Raw genomic sequence first — 20,185 nt, forward strand, 5'->3', positions numbered from 1 at the left:
GTGGCAAAACCCTTGTTGGCAAGCACAGCGGTCAGACGTCTTCTGTAGTTGATGATGAGGTTTGCACACATGTCAGGAGGAATTTTGGTCCACTCCTCTTTGCAGATCATCTCTAAATCATTAAGAGTTCTGGGCTGTCGCTTGGCAACTCGCAGCTTCAGCTCCCTCCATAAGTTTTCAATGGGATTAAGGTCTGGTGACTGGCTAGGCCACTCCATGACCCTAATGTGCTTCTTCCTGAGCCACTCCTTTGTTGCCTTGGCTGTATGTTTTGGGTCATTGTCGTGCTGGAAGACCCAGCCACGACCCATTTTTAAGGCCCTGGCGGAGGGAAGGAGGTTGTCACTCAGAATTGTACGGTACATGGCCCCATCCATTCTCCCATTGATGCGGTGAAGTAGTCCTGTGCCCTTAGCAGAGAAACACCCCCAAAACATAACATTTCCACCTCCATGCTTGACAGTGGGGACGGTGTTCTTTGGGTCATAGGCAGCATTTCTCTTCCTCCAAACACGGCGAGTTGAGTTCATGCCAAAGAGCTCAATTTTTGTCTCATCTGACCACAGCACCTTCTCCCAATCACTCTCGGCATCATCCAGGTGTTCACTGGCAAACTTCAGACGGGCCGTCACATGTGCCTTCCGGAGCAGGGGGACCTTGCGGGCACTGCAGGATTGCAATCCGTTATGTCGTAATGTGTTACCAATGGTTTTCGTGGTGACAGTGGTCCCAGCTGCCTTGAGATCATTGACAAGTTCCCCCCTTGTAGTTGTAGGCTGATTTCTAACCTTCCTCATGATCAAGGATACCCCACGAGGTGAGATTTTGCGTGGAGCCCCAGATCTTTGTCGATTGACAGTCATTTTGTACTTCTTCCATTTTCTTACTATGGCACCAACAGTTGTCTCCTTCTCGCCCAGCGTCTTACTGATGGTTTTGTAGCCCATTCCAGCCTTGTGCAGGTGTATGATCTTGTCCCTGACATCCTTAGACAGCTCCTTGCTCTTGGCCATTTTGTAGAGGTTAGAGTCTGACTGATTCACTGAGTCTGTGGACAGGTGTCTTTCATACAGGTGACCATTGCCGACAGCTGTCTGTCATGCAGGTAACGAGTTGATTTGGAGCATCTACCTGGTCTGTAGGGGCCAGATCTCTTACTGGTTGGTGGGGGATCAAATACTTATTTCCCTCTGCAGAATGCAAATAAATTCATATACTTTCCACAATGTGATTTTCCGGATTTAATTTGTGATGTGCTATCTCTCACTGTTACCAATAACCTACCCTTCAATTATGGGCTGCTCATGTCTTTGTCAGTGGGCACACTTACAAAATCAGCAAGGGATCAAATACTTATTTCCCCCACTGTAGATGTTCAGGCTTACCAGGCCTCTGACCAGCAAAGGTGAGATGGCAGGAAAATACTCCTACACTCCGGACACAATTGCCTCCCCCTCCCACACACTACAGACCCCCCTGCAAGGGGTCGTACCTGAAGGTCCATGGTGGTCTAGTAGCTTATTTGGGGGCAGCTGGGCAGGAAAGAATCCTACTGTTTCCTGCCTGCTGCCCTTAGTGTGCCTGGGGCCAGCACCAGCACGTTTTCAAAATGGGTGCCGAGATTTCCCATAGCACTTTCGCAGGTTTCAGCAGCCATTTTTAAAACACACTGGCGCTGGCCCCGGGCATGCTAGCGGCAGTGGGCAGGAAAGAGTGGGATTCTTTCCTGTCCGGCTGCTCCCAGAGAAGCCACTGGACCACCAGGGCCCTTTAAGGTAGGACCTTGGCAGGCAACCAGGCAGAGCCTCTGGGCCCTCGGGCACTGCCCGGTTGCCTCAAATGGTCAGTCCGCCCTTCTGTACTACATCCTGAGGGCCAAACATAGGACCCTACATTTTTTAGCAATAAATGGTAGACACCATGCTCTAGACTATTCCTCAGGCTTCATTAGATTCCTCCTTATCTCTATATATAAAAGGCACCTCCAACGTTCTATGAAGCCTCCAACTGGAACTTTGAAGCGGGCGAGATATCCGGTTTGCCCAAGAGTGTGTGCCCCGCCCTCGCGTCACAACGTGATGACGATGAGGGCGGAGCAAACACACTCCACGAAACGCCATCTCCCCCTGCCCCTTGCCGGCCATTTTTCACATGCACACCGCATCGCAGAGCGCCAACGACAGCAGCGGACAGGTCCCTGGAGGGGGGTTGGGGGACAGCTGGATCCCTGGCCATGGGTGGCTGCAGGGGGGGCCGGGGGATGGAGCGACAGCATCGGACAGGTGCCTGCCTACAGGGGGGTTGGGGGACAGCTGCATCCCTGGCCATGGGTGGCTGCAGGGGGGGGCCGGGGAACAGGACGGTCGCTGGACACAAAAACCTTGCTAGCGCCCGTTTCATCTCTCAAAGAAACGGGCCTTTTTTGCTAGTGTTATCCATACTTTCCAGGGTGTCTGTTGCAGATTTCGTGTCATTCCCCCCCCCCCCCCCAAAAGACAAACCTTTCCTGAAAACCCTTCTGCAGTATTGCTTACAATGATGTAAATGCCTAAGACCCGAACCCTACAACTCTGACAACAACCCTTTCCCACAGATTGAACACCACTGCGAAGAAAGGAGCATTACAGATGGTTTGTTCCTAATATTACATATTTGTACTTTGTATCTCGTTTTAACTGGCTACAGTACAGTAATTTGTTAAAATCGTCTAGAGATTGAATAATCAACAGAATCTGGTCTACAACTGTAGGGCTTGCCAACAAAAATTCAGACCTATCTACACAACATAATCCATGGCTTGACATTGTACAACACATTGGAGAGGAATTGGGGACAAATGGAAATTAATTTTAGGCTGACTGATGTTCTACTACAGGACAATAATTCCATGAAGAAGATGGAAGGATAAAAGTGTGAAATATGTCTTGCATTTATTTGAGAGAGGCAGGCATATTGGACGTTCAAGCTGGAAGGATAGAATAGAAGTTAAATAAACAGAATGGATCTGTTTCCATTCAAGCAAAACATTTTGCTGACAAAAAGAAAAAAAGAAAAAAGAACTGAAGATTATTAATGGTAAAATAATTTCTTTTGAAGAACTGTTCTTGCACAGAGCCCACAAAAGAGTTGACCTCGACTATTTATTAAAAAGCTCATAATTAATGAAGAAAGGCCTAAATTTATCTCGCACATTATTGAAGATTTTACAGATTAAGAACACCATTGGAATGATAACATGGCAGAGAACATTAGAATCTTAGATATGGACGGATTTCAAAGTGGCTAAAAATATTGATGGATGGGTGGTATTTAGTACTGCATAAAAAGGACCCCTTTTACAAAGCTGCAGTAAAAGGGGTGCTACGGTAGTGTCGGCGTGTGGATTTGCCACCCGCCGAGTTCCCCTTATACCGCAGTCATTTCCTGGGTGAGCCCTTACCGCCACCTGTTTAGAAGTTGGTAATGGCTGTCCCTCTAACCCAGCCGATTACCTACTACTACTTAGCACTTCTATAGCGCTACAAGGCGTACACAGCGCTGTACACCATACATGAAAAGACAGTCCCTGCTCAAAGAGCTCACAATGTAAAAATGGAATGTTGCTAGTGGAATAGCAACATTCCATGTAGAATCTCCAATAGTAGCAACAGAATCTCCAATAGTAGCAACATTCCATGTAGAATCTCAAGTAATAGCAACATTCCAGAATCTCAAATAGTAACAACATCCCACGTTCCACTGCACTAACCACTAGGCTATTCCTCCACTAGCAACATTCCATCTAGAAGCCTGCCCTTGCAGATCAACAACGCAGCCGCGCAGGCTTCTGTTTCTGTGAGTCTGAAGCCTGCGCGACCGCGTTGCTGATCTGCAAGGGCAGGCTTCTACATTACTACTACTTATCATTTCTATAGCGCTACAAGGCATGCGCAGCGCTGTACACCATACATGAAAAGACAGTCCCTGCTCAAAGAGCTCACAATCTAAATAGGACAGACAGACAGAACAACTAAGAGGTAAGGGAATTAAAGAGGTGGGGATAAAAGGGTACAGGGCAAGTGAGTAGTGTTTAGGAGTCAAAAGCAGCATTAAAGAGGTGGGCTTTTAGCCTGGATTTGAAAACGGCCAAAGACGGGGCTAGACGTACAAGCTCGGGAGGTCTATTCCAGGTGTGACGTACAGTGAGATAAAAGGAACGGAGTCTGGAATTAGCAATAGAGGAGAAGGGGACAGAAGAGAGATTTATCCACAGAACGGAGTACCTCCTAGTAAGCCCCCATGGCTACAAAAATAAGGGGTCCTTTTACAAAGATGCGGTGAAAAATAGCTTACAGTAGTGTAGGTGCTGGTTTTAGGCGCATGCAGATCCATGTTTAGTTAACCTGTAAAAAAGGCCTTTTTTTTTTTTTACACTTTTGCCGAAAATGGACATGCAGCAAAGTGAAAATTGCCGCGCGTCCATTTTGGGTCTGAGACCTTACCTCCAGCCATGGACCTAGCAGTAAAGACTCAGGCGGTAACCGGGCAGTAATGACCTATGCACGCCAAATGCCACTTGGCGTGCGTCCGTTATGCACACCCGAAACTAAAAAATATTTTTCAGATGCACATATCGGCCGCACACCAAAAATGAAATTACTGCAAAAGCCACGCAGTAGTAGATTGAAGGGGGACAGACTCAAGAAAATGTCAGGAAGTATTTTTTCATGGAGAGAGTGGTAGATACTTGGAATGCCCTCCCGCGGGAGGTGGTGGAGATGACAACGGTGGCGGAATTCAAGCATTCGTGGGATAAACATAAAGGAATCCTGTTCAGAAGGAATGGATCCTCAGGAGCTTAGCTGAGATTGGGAGGCAGAGCCGGTGGTGGGAGGCAGGGCTGGTGGTTGGGAGGTGGGGCTAGTGCTGGGCAGACGTATACAGTCTGTGCCCTGAAAATGGCAGATACAAATCAAGGTAAGGTATACACAAGAAGTAGCACATATGAGTTTATCTTGTTGGGCAGACTGGATGGACCGTGCAGGTCTTTTTCTGCCGTCATCTACTATGTTACTATGTTTTGGTGCTCGTAGACGCTTACGCGGCTTAGTGGAAGGGCCCCTTAAGTGTTTTTTCAGCACCGGAAATGGCATGCATTGGGGATAGGCACTACCACCGGGCTTCTGTGGTAGCCTGGCGGTAGAGCCGGATTGGCACGTGGCAAAGTGGCGGTACAGGTACCGCCACTTTCTAAAAGGGGCCGAAAGTATCCTGCGGACTTTCCCATTTTCTTGTAGATACATAACACAGAAGGAACTGTTGCGATCTTAAATCTTTGCCATTAATTAGTGTATTTTAATTTTTATCCTAGATCTTCTTGATTTTGCTGGAACGCCTTGTTAAATATCTTTTTTTTTTTTCATACAGACTTTACAGGAGCAGAACATGCTCCTGGCCATGGAAAGTTTGCATGTCTAGTGTACATTTTTTAATGTATGGCAGGGCATAATAGGATAAGAAGTTCCAATGAGAAATTATGTTCTTTCCTCATTTTTTTCTCGAAACGTTGGGCCAAAAACTGATAAACTGCAGAAACCAACATTTTTACTCGTACTTAGGAGATTGAGTTGGAAAAGCTGAGCCCTGCTTTTCTATGATCAATGGCTGCGTGGGCTCTGAAATTCCACTGTCAAATGCAATGCTGGCCTTTTATTCTTACAGCGCTGGAAGTGTCATACTGTCTGAGTTTGTGATGGTTCTTATGCTACGCTGTTTAAGATATGTCATTTTATTTAACTGTAGTCTGCTTTATAATAGAATTTTTATCATAAGAGCATTTCACGGAATCTCGAGAAATTGAATCTCCTGGTTTTTAGCTTAAGGATAAATAGCAGAGAATAAGATAAGCATTTGTATTTCCTGCATAATTTAAGGTTTATTCCCCCACTCCAGTGACAGAATAACTGCAGCTATCTTGTTCCCTCTCCCCTTTTCCTTCTCCTTTTAATTCTGAACTGATTGTTTATATATATTTCTTTGTATTGTGTTACAGTTTTAATTATTCCTGTGCAAAAACTGGAAAACATTTTTTTTTACCTTTTTTTCTGATTAACAGCCCACAAAAGTATCCATCTTTCCTTATTTTATTCCACTGATTAGTATATATGATGGACAAAAGCTGCTTATTGAGTATGAACCTTGAAGTGTGAGGAAATAGATGCGAACTTAACAGTGGACTATACATATTTTAGGATTTCGTGGTTGCTTGTTGATTGACTGTGCATTATTAACTTTGTAACACATTATTTTCAACAACCCTATCCCAATAATACCATTGAAAATCCACAGATAACAGATTTATACATTTAGGAAGTAACTCTATGTGCACCCTGGTTCATAAAATTATCTACGGCGAAGCCCCAGGTTACATGAATGACCTCGTAGACATGCAAACCAGAAACACAACAAAATCAGCAAGAACATAACCTAAATCTTCATTACCCAAGCAGCAAAGGACTCAAATACAAATTAACGTATGCATCCAGCTTTTTCTATTTAAGCGCACAACTATGGAACGCCCTGCCAAAAATAGTAAAAACAACATACGACCATCTAAACTTCCGGAAAGAACTAAAAGCAAACATGTTCAAGAAGGCATATCCCACCAACCCAACATACAAACCAAAGTACCTGCAACACAATGAAACCAAAGATCGTAATGGACACACCCCAACCTCCCTCTTCCTCCCTACGTTCCCAAATACATCAGCCATATATGAACCTTATTCTACCACAATAACACCTTGTATTTGTTCATATCGGAACTGGCGAATGCCATTACGGTACCATGTAAGCCACATTGAGCCTGCAAATAGGTGGGAAAATGTGGGATACAAATGTAACAAATAAATAAATCTATGCACTGGGATTTATGCCATGTTTTCATTGGTGTAAATGGAGGCGTGTAGATTTAGGCGCTATGATACCAACTAAGTGTATTTTATATACTGTGCCTAAATCTAGGTGCATCTTATAGAGTGCACTTAGTCCGAAATGTTTTCCATGCGGATATTTTAGATGCCATATATAGAATCCCCCCCCCCCCCCCAAGTCCTGAATATCACTCGTTCCAGGATGTTCAATGTCGATGCTCACCACAATAACGCTGACTGCCACTGGATGAATATTTACCCCAATAATAACAATCTTCATGATGGCAAACCCTTGGGTAAGGCTCAAATCATGATGAAGGGAACCAGCCAACATTGGCAGTGGCACACTGGGACGAACCATAAGCTACAGAAATAATATGGAGATGATAATAATACACCACAATTGCTTTCAATAATGTAGGCTGGGCAACATTAAATTTCTGGAAATCACTAAAAACCAACCTGTTCAAAAAGGCATACCCTATCGACCCAACCTAAGAGCCTAAACCCTGCAACACAACAAAACCAAAGCTTGCAAAAGACACTGCATAACTCTTCCTCTCTATGATTCCCCAATGTGTCTATAACACATGAACCTTATCCGACCATAACATCTCTTTGTATTTGTTTCTCTACCGGAAATGGCGAACGCCTTACGGTACTTTGTAAGCCACATTGAGCCTGCAAATAGGTGGGGAAATGTGGGATACAAATGTAACAAATAAATACAATTATTTTTGCTGCTTACCTATTAGGATAATGTTTACTGCAATGCTTATTAATTCTAATGGTGCCTCATCACTAAAAGCGTGCCTTAAGATGGTAGCACATTTTAGTGAATCAACCTAAAGATGCGGAGAGTGGAAGATGAAAGCCTGTAGGAATTAGAACAGAGGAATACAAATTGTTAAGTAAGAGATCATGCGAGAATACCAGCGCATTTCCTCTGATGAAGGGAATTGGGAACATCCTTTCATACAGGCTATATACGCTGTCAGATTATCAAGATATCATAAAATGGGATGGGCAATCTGTCCTCGAGGGCCATAACCCGGTTGGGTTTTCAGGATTTTCCAAATGAATACGCATGAAATCTGTTTGCATGCACTGCCTTCATTGTATGCAGATAGATCTCATGCATATTCATTAGGGAAATCCTGAAACCTGACTGGGTTGTGGCCTTCGAGGACCGAGGTTGCCCACCCCGTCATAAGATTTGCATGCACACTGTCTCGCTTGCAAATCTCTCTCATGGATTAGGGAGAAAACCTGACAAGGTACACCTTCAAGGACTGTATGTTCCCCAGTCCTCTAATTATTTATTTATTACATTTGTATCCCGCACTTTCCCACTAAAAGCAGGCTCAATGCGGCTTACATAGTAATAGGTAACACAGAATTTTGTTATATAAAGTAGGAAATTAAGTATAACATAGTAATAGGATGGATTGGGTAGGTAGAGACAGGTGATAGAGAGGAAGGTAAGGTGGGAGATAGAGTCTGGGTCAATGTCGTTTTCTCTTCGGTATATATAAGGTAGATGGGTTCGTAAGATTAATCTGGGTCCTAATGTGAAATGAAATTATGCATTTGAGCACAGCATAAAATAGAACAGTTCTGTAATATTTATTTTTATTTTTGTTACATTTGTACCCTGCGCTTTTTCACTCGTGGCAGGCTCAATGCGGCTTACATGGGGCAATGGAGGGTTTAAGTGACTTGCCCAGAGTCACAAGGAGCTGCCTGTGCCTGAAGTGGGAATCGAACTCAGTTCCCCAGGACCAAAGTCCACCACTCAGCCACTCCTCCACTGTTGCTACTATTTGAGATTCTACATGGAATGTTGCTATTCCACTAGAAACATTCCATGTAGAAGTCGGCCCTTGCAGATCACCAATGTGGCCGCGCAGGCTTCTGCTTCTGTGAGTCTGACGTCCTGCACGTGCAGGACGTCAGACTCACAGAAACAGAAGCCTGCGCAGCAACATTCCATGTAGAATCTCCAACATTCCATGTAGAATCTCCAATAGTATCTATTTTATTTTTGTTACGTTTGTACCCTGCGCTTTCCCACTCATGGCAGGCTCAATGCGGCTTACATGGGGCAATGGAGGGTTAAGTGACTTGCCCAGAGTCACAAGGAGCTGCCTGTGCCGGGAATCGAACTCAGTTCCTCAGTTCCCCAGGACCAAAGTCCACCACCCTCACCACTAGGCCACTCCTCCAATATCCATAATGACATCAGAACACTTTACAAGTAAACTAAGAAACTTTCCTTTTCTTCTTCTTTACAGGCAGGCCAGCCTGAATGAAGCAGCTGAAAGGTATTATGAAAGGGCAGCTGGGCTAAGACCTAATGTAAGTACCCGCACAATGAGACATTAGACAGTGTTCTCTGTACAGCAGTATAAATGATTGCTGAATTCAAGAGTGATAAAACTCATGTTGTAGCTGTAACCTCAGACTAGTTACCATCTTTAAAACTTGGAAGTATCTGGTTCTCTTGTACTTATGGCCCAAACATATTGTATTAATAAATATAGGTACAGCTCTATGCCACTGATTGACTACTTTTATAAACGCAAGTGTTTGCTTTGGTGTTTCCTTAATGGCCATGTTAATTAGGTGTTAATGTTCGGAAAAGGTTCCGTTTTTGGAGTACAAGACGCCAAGGCGAGAAGTTTCAAGTTCATATTAAAGTTTGTAGTTTGATATTGTTATACTCGGTCAAAAAAATTGTTTATTACATTAGTACAAATTGTTCAAAGACTTCATCTCAGATAAACAGCTGGTTCAGATGTCTCTTCGGAAAAGAAAATGTTTTTGACTGTTCCCATATTCCAATATAATTTATGGAATAAATGTATCCCAGTCATCTACAGACCAGTGGCGTAGCTACGTGGGGCCTGAGAGGGCCTGGGCCCCCGTAGATTTGGCCCTGGCCCCCTGCCAACGATCCCCTTGAACCCCCCCCCTCCCGCCACCAACCCTCTGTCGCTGCCCGCCGCCGCATCAGATACCTTGTTTGCTGGCGGGGGTCCCTGAACCCCGCCATCCGAAGAGAGTCTTCTTCAGCGCCGGAGTAGCGCCTTCTTCAACGAAGTTCCCGGTGCGATAAGCTGTTTCGATGCCTTACGTCCTGCACCGTGCAAGTAGCCCCGTGCAGGACATAAGGCGTCAAAACAGCTGATCGCACCAGGAGCTTCGTTGAACGAAGGTGCTACTCCGGCGCTGAAGAAAACTCTCTTCAGCTGGCGGGGTTCGGGGACCCCCGCCAGCAAACAAGGTATCTGATGCGGCGGCGGGGCGGGTGGCGACGGCGCGGGAGGGTTGGTGTCGGGAGGGGGGTTCAAGGGGGTCGTCGGCAGGCCGGCAGGGGGGTCCAATGTGGCAGCAGCGGCTCGGGGGGGGGGGGGTGGCGGCAGCTAAACAGTGCCCCCCCACCTCGGGCTCTGCCTCCCCCCCTCCCGGCAAGGGCTGGCTACGCCCCTGCTACAGACCCGGCACAGGGCCACGGGAATGCCGCCTGCTTCAGGGGTCACAACAACTGTAAAAAAGCGCTAGTGCTCCTCTCCAAGCAAACCAGAAAAGTACAGAGACCTCAATAAAAACGAGTGATACCATATAGGTACTCTTGTTTAGGTAATCACAGAGACATCATTCTCCAAGTTGCGGCATGTTGGGTCTATAGATAACTGTGGTGCTTAATAAAGACCGATCTTCTACCCTTTGGCTGCAGAGTACTTTTAGTCCACCCTCTTCCTTGCTTTACTGTTGTTTGGATTTATTTTTATTTATTTATTTGGATTTTGCTCACACCTTTTTCAGTAGTAGCTCAAGGTGAGTTACATTCAGGTGGTACACTGGATATTTCTCTGTCCCAAGAGGGCTCACAATCTAAGTTTGTACCTGAGGCAATGGAGGGTTAAGTGACTTGCCCAAGATCACAAGGAGCAGCGGTGGGATTTGAACTGGACACCTCTGGATTGCAAGACCAGTGCTCTAACCACTAGGCCACTCCTCCATTCCAGAATCTTGCTATTCTTTGGGGTCCTACATGGAATGTCGCTACTCTTTGAGATTCTGCGTGGAATCTTGTCACTAAGATTCCAGAATCTTATTTATTTAGATTTTGCTCACACCTTTTCCAGTAGTAGCTCAAGCTGAGTTACATTCAGGTACTCTGGATATTTCTCTGTCCCAGGAGGGCTCACAATCTAAGTTTGTACCTGAGGCAATGGAGGGTTAAGTGACTTGCCCAAGATCACAAGGAGCAGCAGCGGGATTTGAACTGGCCACCTCTGGATTGCAAGACCGGTGCTCTAACCACTAGGCCACTCCTCCATTCCAGAATCTTGCTATTCTTTGGGGTCCTACGTGGAATGTCGCTACTCTTTGAGATTCTGCGTGGAATCTTGTCACTAAGATTCCAGAATCTTATTTATTTAGATTTTGCTCACACCTTTTCCAGTAGTAGCTCAAGCTGAGTTACATTCAGGTACTCTGGATATTTCTCTGTCCCAGGAGGGCTTGCAATCTAAGTTTGTACCTGAGGCAATGGAGGGTTAAGTGACTTGCCCAAGATCACAAGGAGCAGCAGTGGGATTTGAACTTGCCACCTCTGGATTTCAAGACCGGTGCTCTAACCACTAGGCTGCCCCTCCAGTCCTGTGCATTCTTGTTCTGTGCATTGTGCATTGGAATAAATGTATACAACAAGATCATTGTAAATTAATTTCTGAAATCTTAGCTTGCTTTGCATGATAGCAACCAATACCAGATACAATTTCTTTTTTTAAAGTTTGCACATTGTGTGTGCTGTGTTTAATTAAAAACAGATTGATTGAAGAGAGCAGTGGTCTGCTCACCAGAAGTCCTGGGACATGAGTTCTAGGTTCCCCTCTGTGGCAACTTGGGCAAGTCATTTTATCATCCAGCAACACAACATAATCAATGATCGTACTGGACAATTTACTATCCTCTTCCCCCTCGACCCCATGACACCTGACACACTTCTACCTCATGTGACCACAACTCAATCTTGTATTTGTTATCGACCTTAATGGCAAACGCCTTTACGATACTTTGTAAGCCACATTGAGCCTGCAAATAGGTGGGAAAATGTGGGGTATAAATGTAACAAATAAAATAAATAAAATCTCACATGTTTGGAAATCATTGGAAAACAAAGGCGTTTGCTTTAGTTTGACCTTTCTGGTCCACAGCTTTTTTTTTTTTGTTTGTTTTGTTGTTTTGAGATCAAGTTACATGATCTTCACTGTTATAATAGATCAGCATTTTTGAGCTAATGGCCAATATATTTATATAGAAATCTTTATTTATCTGTAGCTAATACATTTGATGTTAATGATATTAATTGTGTTTGCAGTGAAACTTGCTAAATACACATAACAAAGGATCATTTAGGCGGGGAGAGTCTGATAGGAACGGACGGGGAGAGGGATCTTGGGGTGATAGTATCTGAGGATCTGAAGGCGACGAAACAGTGTGACAAGGCGGTGGCCGTAGCTAGAAGGTTGTTAGGCTATATAGAGAGAGGTGTGACCAGCAGAAGAAAAGAGGTTTTAATACCCCTGTATAAGACGTTGGTGAGGCCCCACCTGGAGTATTGTGTTCAGTTTTGGAGGCCGTACCTTGCGAAAGATGTAAAAAGAATTGAAGCGGTGCAAAGAAAAGCTACAAGAATGGTAAGGGATTTGTGTTACAAGGCGTATGAGGAGAGACTTGATGACCTGAACATGTATACTCTGGAAGAAAGGAGAAACAGGGGTGATATGATACAGATGTTCAAATATTTGAAAAGTATTAATCCGCAAACGAACCTTTTCCGGAGATGCGAAGGAGGTAGAACAAGAGGACATGAAATGAGATTGAAGGGGGGCAGACTCAAGAAAAATGTCAGGAAGTATTTTTTCACGGAGAGAGTAGTGGATGCTTGGAATGGCCTCCCGCGGGAGGTGGTGGAAATAAAAACGGTAACAGAATTCAAGCACGTGTGGGATAAACATAAAGGAATCCTGTTCAGAAGGAATGGATCCTAAGGAGCTCAGCCGAGATTGGGTGGCAGAGCCGGTGGCGGGAGGCGGGGATAGTGCTGGGCAGACTTATACGGTCTGTGCCAGAGCTGGTGGTGGGAGGCGGGACTGGTGGTTGGGAGGCGGGGATAGTGCTGGGCAGACTTGTACGGTCTGTGCCAGAACCGGTGGTGGGAAGCGGGGCTGGTGGTTGGGAGGCGGGGATAGTGCTGGGCAGACTTACACAGTCTGTGCCCTGAAAAGGACAGGTACAAATCAAGGTAAGGTATACACAAAAAGTAGCACATATGAGTTTATCTTGTTGGGCAGACTGGATGGACCGTGCAGGTCTTTTTCTGCCGTCATCTACTATGTTATTATGTTACTATTTTCTGCATCTAGCATATTATTCATCTCCTCCCTGTCCTCAAATACAAATGAAAGTACTAAAAGGTGGACGTGCACAATCAGATAGTTCGTCTTGGATACCTTGTGTATATTAATAGCACAGATACGTAGGTCATTAAATGAAGACTTCATGCAGGTCCAGCAGTAAAACCTTAGAGCCTTAGGTGTGGTCAAAGGTCCTTTAACCCTCAACTATTAAAAACAGGAAATGTCTGAACCTGGAAATAATCAGTAGCATTCTGAACATCCCTCCAGAAATATTTTATAGCAATGAACATAAACAGTTTTCATTTCTACATCATTTTAGAATGGTGATGTTGCATGTTCTGTTTATATAAGACATAATTTACTGCTGGATCTAGTCCTGTTCCACCTACCTGGGATTAAGGGACATAAATTCAGTTCTGTTTTCAATTTTTGTGACTCGAGCATAATGGAAAACGTCTAGGGCAGTTTTCAAAGTCATTTATCTGCCCCCCCCCCCCCTCCTCCAGCTTTAAAGTATACAGTATATTTTATAAATGCTTTTAGCTAGATTGTGAGCAGGCAGTCCCAGGGTGTGTTGGGATCAGGGACACAACAGGGCGTAAACATGGAATCTTCAAAGGTATGTATCCATTATGGCCCACAGGTCGGCTTTGGCCTGGTTCCGAGTTCCTTTCTTCTGGTCCCTGATCCACGTCTTAGAGCAGTGGGCTTTGTAGCAGAATAATACAACACACAAGGGTGGCTTGGCAAAAGGTATTTTATCTAGAAACTAGTAAAAAAAAAGCCCGTTTCTCATTGAAATGAAACGGGCGCTAGCAAGGTAATCACTTTCTGCCATTCATGTTTTTAAGGGAAGTGTTAGGAGAGAGAGAGAGAGAGAGAGAGATTAAACATTGTTCTCCCCTTCCATTCTGTCCATTTGCCTCCTCCTTTGATGTCTGTAGCTTGGAGTTCAGTGTGTTTTTCGTGGAGCGTTTTTCTCCTCTTCCGCAGTTCAACTTTCTTGAAAGTGAGAGTCCTGTCAGGCGGTTTGTGTGCTTCGGAAGGGACACTGCTTCCCACCACCCTGGTCCTCTGTTCTCGGCGTTACTATGCAGCCTTCCCTTCCCTCAGAGAGCGGGGCACTGAGAGCGATTGCGATTGCCTGTGGTTGGTCCCTTCTCCTTCTGATGTCGCGTTTCTTTCCCTGGCAACTATACAGAGTTCCCTCGAGGGCGGGGCAGTGATCGGGAGTGCGATTACGAACCCTACGAACACTACACGGCTTCACTGCCACACTGCCATGCAGTCAGCTTCAGAACGTCGGAGGTGCGAATTATTATATTAGATAGGCTTACAGCACTTCTAGAATATACCTAGAAAGTTGTGCACAATAATTACCAGTTATCAGCGCTGATTGGCATGTTAATAAGTTGTGTGTGCTAATTTGACTTCAAGGCGGCCTACATAGAATTTGGGGGTAAATCTTCAAATACCCACTTAACTTACATAAGGTGTATTTGCAAGGGAAGCAGCCACTGAGGAGGAGTGTGGATGGGGCACAGGTGGGGTTCCCACTTATGTGCGTAACTCAGGGGCGTATCTGCGTGGGGCCACAGGGGCCTGGGCCCCCGCAGATTTCGCCCTGGACCCCCCTACCACAAACCCTCTCCACCTCCCCCTCCCGCCCGCCACCAACCCGTCGCCGATCTTTGCTGGCGGGGGACCCCAAGCCCCCGCCAGCCGAAGTCCTCTCTTCCGTGCAGGATGCAAGTTTCAACGCTTCCTGTTCTTCTGAGTCTGACGTCCTGCACGTACAACGTGCAGAACGTCAGACTCAGAATTTGGAATTCAGTCTGACGTCCTGCGCGTTGTACATGCAGGACGTCAGAATCAGAAGAACAGGAAGCGTTGAAACTTGCAGCGGCGCAGCCTGCATGGAAGAGAGGACCTCGGCTGGCGGGGGGTTGGGGTCCCCCGCCAGCAAAGGTAAGTGACAGCAGCGGGGGAGGGTGTCATTGCTGGCGAGGGGGGGGGTCCGGAAATGGCGGGGGGGGGGATCGGTGGCGCCGGGGGGGGGGGGCTAAAATGTGCCCCCTCCCTCTGGCTCTGGCCCCCCCTACCGCCCGAGTCCAGATACGCCCCTGGCGTAACTTATAGGCTACTGTAAGTTAAGTGCATAGCTGCGACACATGTGCCTGCACTTAACACCAGCCCCTATGGCTGGCATGTGAACCCCTAAATGTTAGGCACATATACAGGGTGAGGCAGAAAAAAGTAACTCCCCCCCCCCCCCCCCCCCGAGTTTTTTTTTTTTTGCCATTTTCTCAGCAATCGCTTTGAATTTCAACAAGAAATTTTATGTACTTATTCAGTCATACTTTTGAATTGCTATTAAAGACGTTACTGACATTTTAGCGTTACTACCTAGTGAGTTTTTTTTGGTTTTTTTTGCGCATTAAAAATGTTTGCGTTAAAACACAGTAAAATAACATTTTAATTTTTAGCTGGGGACGCTTATATTTAGACGCAGGAAACAAGACACCAGTGTGTGCAAAGTGATGCATGTGGGTAAGAGGAACCCGAATTATAGCCACGTCTTGCAAGGTTCCGCATTAGGAGTTACGGATCAAGAAAGGGATCTGGGTGTCGTCGTCGATGATACGCTGAAACCTTCTGCTCAGTGTGCTGCTGCGGCTAGGAAAGCGAATAGAATGTTGGGTGTTATTAGGAAGGGTATGGAGTCCAGGTGTGCGGATGTTATAATGCCGTTGTATCGCTCCATGGTGCGACCGCACCTGGAGTATTGTGTTCAGTACTGGTCTCCGTATCTCAAAAAAGATATAGTAGAATTGGAAAAGGTACAGCGAAGGGCGACGAAAATGATAGTGGGGATGGGACGACTTTCCTACGAAGAGAGGCTGAGAAGGCTAGGGCTTTTCAGCTTGGAGAAGAGACGGCTGAGGGGAGATATGATAGAAGTGTATAAAATAATGAGTGGAATGGATCGGGTGGATGTGAAGCGACTGTTCACGCTATCCAAAAATACTAGGACTAGAGGGCATGAGTTGAAGCTACAGTGTGGTAAATTTAAAACGAATCGGAGAAAGTTTTCTTCACCCAACGTGTAATTAGACTCTGGAATTCGTTGCCGGAGAACGTGGTACGGGCGGTTAGCTTGACGGAGTTTAAAAAGGGGTTAGATAGATTCCTAAAGGACAAGTCCATAGACCGCTATTAAATGGACTTGGAAAAATTCCGCATTTTTAGGTATAACTTGTCTGGAATGTTTTTACGTTTGGGGAGCGTGCCAGGTGCCCTTGACCTGGATTGGCCACTGTCGGTGACAGGATGCTGGGCTAGATGGACCTTTGGTCTTTCCCAGTATGGCACTACTTATGTACTTATGTGTGTTGGGTCTGCTGTTTTCTCACGGCCCAGCGCTTAAGGGCTGGCGTGGGCTTCCTTCTGCTTCCAAAAGCAATGGAAACCGTCAGGTTTTGCAGAAAGATTCATGAGAGAAGCATGAGAAATCCCCTCTTCCAACAGCCTAACGCCTGCTCCGACCTGACGTTATTTTTTGCAGCAGTAAGGCAGTTATGTTTCGGGCGCTGTTTTCTGAGCATTGGGGAAGATTACAAAATGAACTCATTAACGTAAACTTGACTATGTGAACATGCTACTTGCATTGTTCGTCTGTGCGTTCGTTTGTTCCCAAGCAACAAGGCCTCTGATCGTTCTCCCTCTCCTTCTCTGCCCATATCCAGCAGACAGCTAAGACCTGTCGCTTCTTCCTCTATAATATTAGCAAAATTCGCCCATTCCTCTCTGAACAGACCACCCGAACCCTCGTCCACTCGCTCGTTACCTCTCGTCTTGACTATTGCAACCTTCTCCTCGCTGGCCTCCCGCTTAGCCACCTATCCCCCCTTCAATCTGTCCAAAATTCTGCCGCACATCTTATCTACCGCGTGAACCGATACTCTCATATCTCCCCTCTCCTCAAGTCGCTTCACTGGCTCCCAATCCACTACCGTATACAGTTCAAGCTTCTCCTATTGACCTTCAAGTGCACTCAATCTGCTGCCCCCCATTACCTCTCTACCCTCCTCTCCCCGTATGTTCCCACCCGTAACTTCCGCTCTCAGGACAAATCACTCCTATCTGTACCCTTCTCCACCACCACTAACTCCAGACTCCACCCCTTCTGCCTCGCAGCACCTTATGCCTGGAACAGACTTCCTGAGCCCATACGCCATGCGCCCTCCCTGACCATCTTCAAGTCCTTACTCAAGGCCCATCTCTTCTCCCTTGCTTTTGGCGCCTAACCACCTTCCCCATTCCTGTTACCTACACTGACTACATAGTATGTTACCGTTAGATTGTAAGCTCTCTTGAGCAGGGACTGTCCCTCCCCGTGTTTAAACTTGTACAGCGCTGCGTAACCCTGGCAGCGCTATAGAAATGCTAAGTAGTAGTAGTAGTGAAGGTAAATGCAGGCGCTAGTATGGTGCTACTGGCCTCTAGCACCCGTGTTCATTTTTGAGCATTGAGGCCTCTGTAAATAAAAAATTGAACTTGCATAGAGGCAGGGCTCCCACTTACTTATTTGTATACTTGATATACCACAAATTGATCCTGGACAGGTGATTAAGCAGTTTACACAACAAAATAAAACTTCTAATTAATGCTGAGGAAGGGGGGGGGGAAGGAGAGGGAGAACGATGGGGAAAAGGCAGGCTAAGTGTAGATGCACGAGAGAAGGGAATAAATGGGAGGGAAATGGCGCAACAAGCGAAGGGCAGAAAGCAGATAGAACATCATGAAGCAGCAGAGTCAAAGGAGTCAAAGAATAGAGAATTCAAAAGCTCTTTAAACGATTGTAGAGGTTGTGGGTGATCTGAGAGCAGAAGGGAGAGAGTTCCAAAGCCAAGGGCCTAGATAACTGAAGGTGGCAGAATCTCGAGAGAGTAAAAGGTGCAAGGGCAACGGGACACGGAGAAGGTTATCAGAGCAGGAACAAAGACTGCGGGAGGGGCATGCAGCTTGTTCAAGTATGCTGGAGCAGTAGAAAAGTGGCATTTGAAAACTCGCAAGAGTACTTTGAAACGAATACGGGCAGAGGCAAGGAGCCAGTGTTCCAGGCAGAGAAGAGGGGGTAACATGATCAAAGCGATGTGTGTGGTAACTTAGCACTGTAAGCTGTGTGTCACTGCCACATTTAGGCATTCACTTACACCAGCTTTACGTCTAACATAAGTACATGCGCCTAAATGTAGTGTTCTATAACGGAACTGCACACCTAAATGTAGGGTTCTATAAAGGAATTGCACACCTGTGAAAACAATCTTTTTTTTTTTTTGTACCCCGCGCTTTCCCACTCATGGCAGGCTCAATGCAGCTTACATATTATATACAGGTACTTATTTGTACCTGGGGCAATGGAGGGTTAAGTGACTTACACAGAGTCACAAGGAGCTGCCTGTGCCTGAAGTGGGAATCAAACTCAGTTCCTCAGGACCAAAGTCCACCACTCTAACCACAAGGCCACTCTACTACGACCACTTGAACTTCAGGAAATCACTAAAAATCAACCTCTTCAAAAAGGCCTACCACAATGACCCCCACATAACCCTCTTCACCTACCAACACAGCATGACTATGATCGAACAGGACAACACGCAATCTTCATCCATTCCGACCCTCCATTTATACCTCATACGATCACTATACAACTTTGTATTTGTTATCCACCGACTGGGCAAATGCCTTTGACGGTACTATGTAAGCCACATTGAGCCTGCAAATAGGTGGGGAAACGTGGGGTACAAATGCAACAAATAAATAAATGTAGCGTTCTATAACGGAAGTGCACGCCTAAATGTAGCGTTCTATAACGGAAGTGCACGCCTAAATGTAGCGTTCTATAACGGAACCGCATGCCTAGGGGCACCTAGTTATAGAATTTTTTCCTTAAGTGTTCATTTTGCAAACAAGTCTCAAACTGGGCTAAGAATAGTTAACTGATGACCAGTTCCACTGACTAAGCATCAGGACAGTTCTGGAAAAAATGGTTGATATCATGTGCTCTGGCTGCCCTGAGATTTCAACAGAACTGAATGGCCTGCTGTACTCTAGTTAGGAAAACAGGCCATTCTGAAGTGCCGGAGGCATCAGTGGAACATGAGAAGTATGAGTCTGTGAGGACAAAGTGTTTGATGTCAGAACTTTTGAGAGGACTTGGTTGAAGAGTTCAAATATTATTAGGGGAGAGTCCACAGATATTGTATGGTAACTTTATAAGGACAGTTTCTGTATCAAAAATTGCATCAATGCCTGTTCCTCAAACGGTCTTATCTGGACATACCATGTTTTTTTTTTATTAGTATTTCTATTGCAGGGGTTCTTAACCCAGTCCTCAGGACACACCTAGCCAGTCAGGTTTTCAGGATGCCCACAATGAATATGCATGAGATAGATTTGCATACCCTACCACCATTGTATGCAGATTTATCTCATGTATATTCATTGCAGGTATCCTGAAAACCTGACTGGCTAGGTGCATCTCAAGGACTGGGTTGAGAACCCCTGCTGAAATTGGGGTACACTAATCAAAATTAAACCTTTATTAAAGAACATAGTTGTTACATAAGAACGGGAGTACTGATGTTTGACGTGACCCTTTCTGTTTGATCCTGAAGAGGCTGTATATTTCTTATATAGTGGATGAGCTGATGTGTCATTAATTTTCTTATTTTTCATGTCTTGAACCCCCCCCCCCCCCCCCCCCCCGTAAGTGCTGGCCCATAAGGAAATGGGGTTCCTACTTTATTTTTCTAGACCACTCCCATGAAGTTTATGAAA

The 20,185-nt window shown here is 45.6% G+C and overlaps 1 protein-coding gene across 1 annotated transcript in view; it reads left to right on the forward strand.

Annotated features, from left to right (window-relative positions):
* The window catches only part of TMTC2 (transmembrane O-mannosyltransferase targeting cadherins 2), a 312,659-nt gene that overhangs the window by 256,115 nt on the left and 36,359 nt on the right, over positions 1–20,185 (forward strand). Inside the window, exon 11 of the mRNA XM_030214877.1 lies at positions 9,206–9,269. Within this exon, the coding sequence (XP_030070737.1) occupies positions 9,206–9,269 (64 nt within the window). The remainder of the gene's footprint in view (positions 1–9,205; positions 9,270–20,185) is intronic.

Source organism: Microcaecilia unicolor, chromosome 9 (genome assembly GCF_901765095.1).
Source record: "Microcaecilia unicolor chromosome 9, aMicUni1.1, whole genome shotgun sequence".
Classification (NCBI taxonomy): Eukaryota; Metazoa; Chordata; class Amphibia; order Gymnophiona; family Siphonopidae; genus Microcaecilia; species Microcaecilia unicolor.